Source organism: Labrus mixtus, chromosome 3 (assembly GCF_963584025.1).
Source record: "Labrus mixtus chromosome 3, fLabMix1.1, whole genome shotgun sequence".
In the NCBI taxonomy this organism is placed as follows: Eukaryota; Metazoa; Chordata; class Actinopteri; order Labriformes; family Labridae; genus Labrus; species Labrus mixtus.
The window spans coordinates 29,383,246-29,392,304 of record NC_083614.1 but is presented as its reverse complement, the minus strand read 5'-3'; the positions used below and the strand labels follow the sequence as shown (position 1 = coordinate 29,392,304).

The 9,059-nt window shown below is 41.6% G+C and overlaps 1 protein-coding gene across 2 annotated transcripts in view; it reads right to left on the bottom strand.

The window, feature by feature from the left end:
* Positions 1-5,646: 5,646 nt before the first annotated feature.
* The window catches only part of syde2 (synapse defective 1, Rho GTPase, homolog 2 (C. elegans)), a 52,613-nt gene continuing 49,200 nt past the window's right edge, over positions 5,647-9,059 (bottom strand). For both annotated transcript variants that reach the window (XM_061034411.1, XM_061034413.1), the window contains exon 8: positions 5,647-9,055. In XM_061034411.1, coding sequence (XP_060890394.1) covers positions 8,370-9,055 — 686 coding nt within the window. In that variant the 3' untranslated portion in view covers positions 5,647-8,369. The remainder of the gene's footprint in view (positions 9,056-9,059) is intronic.

Below are 9,059 nucleotides of genomic sequence, written 5' to 3'. Positions count from 1 at the left end.
TAACAACATTTATCAATAGAGTAAGTTTGCACCTGAGCATTTTCACACTAATTACAAAAAGATATGCACACATGAATAACGCATGCACTAGTGCCTGGACTACATCAAAAGAGGCACTTGGTGTTGAAATAGTCATACTATTATTACCAGAGGTTTTCATGTTTCTGACACTGAATCATCAGCCCATCAGCAGCCATAGCTCACAGTGAACATTGACATGCTATATCTTGGTGTAAACTCAGAGCAGGAAGCCTTAGAGTAAGATCTGTCATCTAAACCATCAGCCCATCAGAGACCCTTCAGGCTTTTCCTACGACAATGGAAACTTTTTAAAAAATGGCCTTACTGACATACTATCACTCACTACTTTCTTCATGTGTCATAGGCAACATGTTTGTTTGAAATGTTCAACCTGGTGACATTTCCACAAATGTTTCAAGTCCTCTGAGCTCTACATCTGATCAGAAATGACAAGTGTTGTTTCTTTCACAACCAAAATGTTACTTATTCTAGTTCTCAATCTGAATAAATAACTTTTATATTTCAAACTGCAAAGCAAGAGGCGACAAAAACATGCTTGCACTATGACATAGCTAACAATAACTAACTTATTGCACTGTATCAGCTCGAGTTTGATCACTTTCTGTGTTCTTTATGTCACAAAATGTCAATTAAAAATGGATTAATTGACAGATGGAGTCAGATGTGTGAAGCAGCAGGTAAAGTCAGCTCTCCTGCTGACAGGTGGAGAGTGCTCTGCTGACAGGAGGCAGACGATAGGACTTCACTTCCTCTGCGCAGAACAAAGTTATCACAGCACCTTCTATCAGCATGATGTTACCATTTGGACGGAGGAGGAATCCCTTACAAAAAAGTGAACCACCTGCAACTTTATCAAACCACAGAGGCCCAAATCTTCTCTTTGAGCGCCGACCACAGCTGCCGTCGAAGGCCTCTTTTCAGTCTCACCTTTCACATTTTTCTCTCCTATCAAGCGGACCAAACCCTCTCCCTCATCCTGTCCTCGCGCTGAAAGGAGATTGCTCTGGTTCTGAAGGAGGCGGAGGGGGAGAGGTGATGAGCAGCTTACCTCTAGGAGGGATTAGCCTTATTAAAATGAAATAGTCTAGTCCTGAGTGACAGAGCAATGGAGGGCGGTGGAGGGCACCAGGCAGGGAGGACTGAGGGAGGAGAGGGCCCTACGTTGTGTGAGGCCATGGCCCCTCTTAGGATCTGAAGCGCCGCTCTCCTGTGTTCTCCTTCCCTCGATTCTTCACTTTCACCTTCGCTCTCCTCTCATCTTCTCCCCCCCCCCCCCTTTTTTCCTCTCTGGTCTGCTCTCTCATCATCACCGCGGTCCAGAACAGGCCGATCTATCAGCGGTGCGTCAAGAGATCTGCACCGAGGCCCCTCAGATAGGCTGCCAAGTACAGGGACGCTGGACGCTGAAGGAACAAAAGACCCCCCTAAAAAACACATCAGGAAGGCTGGGATCTTAGTCAAATGTGTCTCATAGTGCTCTTACTGAAGGGCACTGCATGTATGGAATGTGTACCCAGGGTCAGTTCCCAGCAATTACCGAGGCTTAGCTCATGTTCATAAGGAGTGGAGGTATAGTATGTGTAGGAGAACATTAACCCGCCACTCTGAACACGTCCCAATGAAAGACGTAGAAAGGGATTGAGCTCGCTGAATGTGACTGTAATTTGTACATAATGACGTTCGCTGTGGTAATCCTTGTTATGAGTATCAGACGGCTGTATGAAAGTGCTCACCGTGTTTTGGTCGTGTGTTGGGTCTGACTTTGAGTCAACACTTTGACTCTGGTGTCAGCCTGAACATAAGATACAGAGCTGTTTCACCTGCTTGATGTTATAGTTTTAAAGTATTCTCTGTGATTTTAAATATTTATGACTAAAATTACCAAGTTAAAGTTGTGACGTCAATCTATTGTTAAAAATTATTGAGATTTTCACAGTCGAAAAAAAACTCAGCAGTGCAGAAAATCTTGCATGTGTTCTACCATTTTCATACGAGGCAGCTTTTCCCTAAAATCACACTCGAGGTACAAAGCTTGGATGCTAAAGTCTTACTGTTGTCAACCAAAAAGAGAATATTGATCAACTGACAGCTTCCTGATTAGTCAACAACTGAAGAGACAGGAGGAGGAAAAAACCCATAGAAAACTATAGTGGCATATGGCTAATAGTTGCACACTTGGAGTTTGACCTCTCCCTTGCTCAAATGATTGTTTCACAGTGTAGGATACACATGAATTGTATGGTTGTATGGTTTATGGTGACATACAGAGAGCTTATAATTAAAGGCCTGTGTCCATTAACGCCATTTTCTGCTGGGCAGCGCCAATTTTCTTCTTTATTTTTATTTCATTTGATGGTTTATTTTAAAGGGACAGATATTATATGCATCTATGAGCTGAAAACAGCAATCCAAGGCAAGTATCATAACATTTGGATGGATGCTAATTTGCAACATTGGGTCCCTCAGATGGGCTTTTTGTGTAAATAAATTAGAATTAAAACATTAACAAGTGTTTTCTGAACCAACGCAGTTCAGCACCAAAGCCTCCTGGTTTTACAAGTCTTTGGCAGATACCTATTCTTATTGAATCTGGAGCTGAGAGAGCACATTTGACCCATCTCTTGTTGAAAACTTTCTTAGACTAAAATGTGTTTAGTCAATGCAAAGTGTAAAATAACAAAAGAAAAAAACTTGCTTTTGGATTTTGCATTGATTTCTGGGAAATGATTTATTTCAACTGGATGTGATTATTGCTGCTGGCCTGAGATATTCTTGTTTCATCAAAATAAAAGCTTAATTGAATTTCAACAACAGTCTACTTAAATTTCAGATGGCGGATTTTAAATGTCTTATCACTCATCAAGTTATGCAATCCCCCCCCCCCCCCCCCAAGACCTTTAACTCTGTATTGTCACGGTTAAAACCACTCCAGAAAAAGGTCTGAAACAGAGACCATGTGTTTGTGTGGCGGACTCAAAGGTCAGCAGAGATTAAGGGAACAGAGGAGAGAAGAAAAGGTCTGGTTTCACATGCAGGTGGCTGTCAAGGATGTTTACCTAAAGATCTCTTCCCTCCCAAATTTAGAAATGAGCAAAAGTTCAGTCGAGTTCACTACGACAGACAGGCTGATATCGAGTGGCGACCCTGACTATTCAAACAAGGCTCCGTGTTATTATGTCTACATCTGTCTTCATATGGGGTTTCATTCCTGCTTTTATTGGGACTTAAAAAGCTGCTTTGAAAGTCAAACACGGATGAGGAGCTTTTTAAAATAGAATCTTGTAATGTTCAGAGTCAACACATGGGTCTATATTTAAAAGGTGTTTTTTCAAGAAGTTAAAAGCTGGAATTTAGAATCTAAGAAATAACATCACGAGTTCATTTACTCGTTTTCCATCGTAAAAGACCCCAACATAACTCCAGACTTAAAGGAGCATTATTCTCATTAAGTCGTACTTTTACACTGTCAGTGAAATATTTGGCTCCATCTCAACTTAAATTCCAGTCTGAATCTTAATGTGGTTTACTGCAGGTAGATTTTTTTCCCTTCGACTCCATTAGGGGGAATAAACCATGTCTGCAGGGCTCAGGCAGGTATGTGTACATTCTGTACCCTAAAGCTTTCTCATACCTGTTTCAAGGCAGCCATAAAAAAAAAAAAACATGATCTGAACCCACAGTAGTGACATCAAATGAGGCTTAAAAAACCATTTAGTGCTGACAGGCCCGCGGCTGCTCTGACTCCCCCCGTGCTAACTGCCAGAGATGTGTATCACCTCAGCTGGGACCGCGTCTCATTTGGGGAAAAAATACTTTAACTAAATTTAACTGTTTCTGCTTTTCTATTTTAGTCTCTACCTGTGGTACACGTCGTTCCAAGTTTAGGTTAATCGTACACATCTCACTAGTGCTCCTGGTTATGTTGGTTTTTCGGAGTCACAGTGAAAGTGCAGCCTTTTTTTTTTACTGGACGGCTAAATGCAGCTGCGTCCTGGGAATGTCCCTGAAGCTGGAAGTCGTTCTGGGAGATTCCCACAAGCCAACAAGGGCAATTCCCTGTGTTATTTATCTGCTCTCTCAGTGCTTGCAAAACAAAGCAAAGAATCAGCAGACAAAAAGAAAACACAGTCCGGTTTCCTCAATTTAACATAATCACGACCCGATACTGTAAACTGAGCAAACCGCTTGAATATGTTGTGTCATCACAAAGCCTTTTATGAATGAACTGCAAGTTTGTGTCTGTGTGTGCAGAAGTTAGAAGATGTTGACTTGGCTTGGGAACTAAAAACGTACAATTCTGACTGTCATGCAAACACCTTGTCATTGACATGTACTACCTTTGTTTAGACCACTGCAAAGTCTGATCTGTTGAATCCTGTTGCAGCGATTCAGGCTGAGTGAATTCTAATGATTTACTAATTTGGGGTTGTTCTGGTCATTCAAACCACAAGAGAAAAAAAAAAGTGATGATTATGATTAATGTTCTCTTGCCAATTGGTTCCCACCACCTAAAACAACCTGATTGGCTAATCTCAACCGCCTGTGTTTGGTTGGGTTAAATGAGCTTGTAACATGGTGATGGCGTGCAGTGTTATAAGTCCACTATCAGATCAGGACTGGACAGTTGGGCAGCAGTAGTTCAATCTGTAGCAATCTACGTGTTGGGAACTTGAGGGCTACCAGTTTGAGTCCCCAAATTTGGGAAAGATCTAGCTGGTGAGGTGCCAGTTCTTTTCCTGAGCAAATGTGTCCTTGAGCAAGGCACAGAACCCCCAACTGTTCGAGCCCCTCACTCTGACATCTCTCCATTAGTGCATGTCCAAAGGATCCTGTTTGTGTGTATTTCAGCCTTTGTGTGTAACATGAATTTCCCCTAGAGGGATTAATTAAGGATATCTTCTTCTTCTTCTTCTTTGTACATAAAAATGTCTCCTAAATCTTGTCCTTCCAGATGTCTGTTAATTAAGAGGGACCAGGTACCTCATGGGTTAGATAGAGAAACTAGCCATGCAGCCAAGCAGCTTAGAACTTGGTTGCATGGTTTCATGTTCTGATTTTATTGTGGCATCAAAAGGGGTTTTGGACTGTTCCCGTCCATACCAACCCTTTGGTAATTTGAAAATGAATAAAGCGATTTGTTGCCAGCCTTAAGATGAGATGATTATTGAACTAACACCTCAGATGGGATGTTAAAAGTGTATTTAAAATAAGGAAATATCTCTGACATGGAAGTTCAGTTGGCAGAAAATCAGAATTCAATGACCAATTTTTAAATCTGTCCAAAAAAAAAAAAGCAGCACAGTCCACAATTGAATGTAAAATAATATACTTTATTATGACCATACAATTACTCAGGATCAATACAAAGCAATGTTCTGTTTTGTCTTAGCTTTTCATGTGAGGTTTTTTCTCCAGAGGAAATAGAGGACAAACAGAGGATGGCTGCAGGTGTAATACTCTCTGACGGAGAGGTTCACTGGTCACCCTCTTCACCGGTCACTCGACATGCTATAAACTTGATGTTGGTGTCTATTCTGGAAAAAAGGCCCTGTTTTTTTTGTGTGTTTGTGTGTGTGTGTGTGTGTGTGTGTGTGTGTGTGTGTGTGTGTGTGTGTGTGTGTGTGTGTGTGTCGCCCTGGCTACCAGATGGTTCATAAGGAACCCTGCTGGAAATCACTTTCACTGGACCGTCTTAAAGTGACAGTACCCCATAGGAGGGAAAATAAATTGAAAAATATAAAAATATAAAGGCCAACTAAACACAAAAAGGTTTACAGGGTCAATCCTTTTCAAGTCCAATGAAATGTCTGAACGTTAGATTCCTCACCTGGGTTGACTTAATGGTTAGACCATTTTTTTGAATGCACATCTTTAATTCTTGAAACATGCTTTTGATAATGCAGGTATGCAAATATCCTTTTTACATTTTTGCTTAAAGACCATCCTTTTTCTACGATAAGACTTGGTAACAGTTCAATATGGAGATTTTGGCATTTGAATGACATGGCCATATGCTAAGATAAATGTGGATATTCTTTATTTTTACATACAATTTGGAAGAGCTTCTGTCAGGTGTTTTTTTTTTTTTTTGGTCACCAAACACAAAAAAAAACAACAACAACCTGCCTCTAAGTCCTCTGGAGAAAAAGTTGATAATGTATTAAACATGCAGTCATCAGTCTAATGAGGGAACAGTGTGAAGGGCAAATGAGCACACATACCAAAATAAGTCTTTTTACACATAAATATCAAATACAAAGGCAGGTGAGAAGGAGCCTTGTTCACATCAGTAAAGCTTTTGACCATGCAACGTTCGGTACCTTTTAAAAAACAACAAAAAAAACAACAACATCATGAATACAGCTTAGTCCACCAGAGACACGACACGATGTCAAATATATACACAATACAATAAAAATAACAATATCACTTTTTTCTGCAAGAGCACAATTTTTTTTTCATATATTTTACAGCTAAAGTTGTACCATTAGTCCAGCACATAAACATGTGTACAGGTAGCTCGAAGGGAAGGGGAAAGCAACTATTGCTACAACACTAAGAGGTCATCAGAAGTATTTAAATACGCCATTGAAATAGAAGCTGTAAAAAATAATATACTCCGAATACATTTATATAATTATATACATATATAGGTTAAATACTGATCATTCTGAATCCCTGGATTGCTGAAAACGTCCTTTGTCGATTTAGGCAGCTAGCTTAGTCGTACCCTTTGCTAACAGTTTCCACTGCTTCTCGGTAAATTGTGCTTCACATTGTGAGTATTTCACTGTTATGCCAAAAATAAAAAATAAAATAAAGAAGCTGTGAGAAGCAGAAAGGTGACTGGTTGATGTTTTGTTTTTTTAAAGGAATCGTTTGACATCTTGGGAAAATGTACTTCTGTAGAGATAAGAGAGCTGGTGAGAAGACGTAAACCGGCCTTATGTTAGCTTAGCTTTTTATTGTTCACAACAGAGAAAATGAAGCCAACAAGAAAATCAAAAAACTGCAGATCCTCGAGGTCACTTGAGGTCGGCTGTGAAATACAGCCTGGTACGCACACAAAACAAACTTTTGGGTCTTTAAAACTACATTTTTGTACCAGGCTGTAAACAACATCCTGCAGTAAAGGTAAGACTTTTTAACATGGAGGTCTATGGGGATTGACTCACTTCTAGAAAGCAGCCTCTAGTGGCCTCTTGAGGAACTGCAGTATTTTCTCCTTCACATTGGCTTCAGTTTCAATTTCCAAAAACCCTCTTGCTTCAATTTTTGTATTTAGCAAACCCGACTGATAGCGGTATTCATCTTTTCATCTCGATCTCAGAAAATAAAAGCACATTTCCCCAAATATGGCAAACGAGTAAATCACTTTCCTTTAGAATTTAATGTTCAGAGAGGTTTCAGAGGTGGCTGTTTCTCCGTCAACTCAGTCAAATCTTTTTAAATGTATGAGCTAAAATGACAATCTACTCTACTGCCTGCCTTTTAAGTGCATTATTGTTGAACAACATTTAGTGTTTCATACCTCAATAGAAAAAGCTCTCTGCTGCCGTAAAAAAAAAGAAAGAAGGAAATCCACCCTCAAAGAGAATATACACGTTACTCTTTTATGATCCTGGTTTGAACTATTCAAACTCACAATACTGGAAGTGATAGCGTCATCTAAAAGACAAGACTGCTTTTACATCAAACCTTTTTTTTTTTTTTAAATCAACTGAATGACTTTGTTTGTATGTGTCTGGAAACCAATGATTAAATATGAAATGTCCTGCTCCATTCAAGATTTTTCCTAAACGCTGCGTCACTTTTTGGGGGGAAACTCTGGAAACACTGGGATGTTGGCTGGCATCAGTGTCACAGTTAAAAAGCCCCACAGTACCTATAGTGGATTTGTAACTTTTCACATATATATCATTTAGACGATCTTATGAGGGGATACATTTGATTTAAGGGTGGATTCTCCTCTGACGAACCACCTTCACACAATTAAGGCACCTTTTAAACCCCTGAGGGGTCAATGGGTTCTTCTAATAAGAAGAGAAGCAACAACAACAACAACATGGAACACAGAACCAGGACTGCGACGACGACAACATAAAGTTAGACAGTCAACAAAATGTAAATAAAATAAAAAAAATGTTATGGAATGTCAGTGGATAAGGTACTAATGTCAGAAGTGCCCCCCCCCCCATACGTCTCTTTACATCTCGTCCTTTAGATTTTAACAGCAGCACTGAAGCATGCTGCCATGGTGACAGCACGATATCTCAACGGAAACACTGCAGCCGTATCCTGAAGCACCTTCACCGGTAAAGAACGTCTCAGTATCCGACGTTCAGCTTGTTCTTGTTGAGCTCTCTCTCCAGGTTTCCGATCAGAGTGTCGATGCTCTCCTGCAGGTCTCTCAGGTTGACCCGGTTGCTCAGCACGGGGCTGATGTCCTGGATCTTCATGTAGGCCTGGTACGTGTGCTCTTTGGGCAGACGGGGGTGAAGGATGTGTTCACAAACCTTCTCCTCCTCCTTGTCCTCGAACATCTGCCCACTGCCTGAACTATCGCTCTCTTCTTCTTTCTCCTCCTCTTCTTCTCTCTCCTCTTCCTCCTCATCCGCCACCCACTCTTTCTGAGGTTGCTCCAGCTCAGAGGGATCAGACTCAGGGCTCGTAAAACGTTGCTCTCCATCGTCCTCCGCGTCCTCGGTCTTCACCTGCCCCTCCTCGGCCGTGTCCTCGGAGGGCACGTCGTCGTAGTCCGCCTCCTCTTTGCTCAGAGGAGGCAGCAGGTCAGACGGGAAGTAGCGCTCGCCGCAACCGCTCCAGTCGCCGGCGTAGCGGTTGCTCGGGCTGTCCAGGCGCCCCGGTTTGGGACGCAGGACGCCGGCCATCTCCGCTTCAGAGAGGTTCAGGACCTGGGGGCGCTCCTTTCTCCGACGCAGTGGAGGAGCTGACTGCGGGTCGGAGGAGGGTGCAGGAGGCTGCGACGAGGACTGGCTGTAGGGGTCTATGACTAA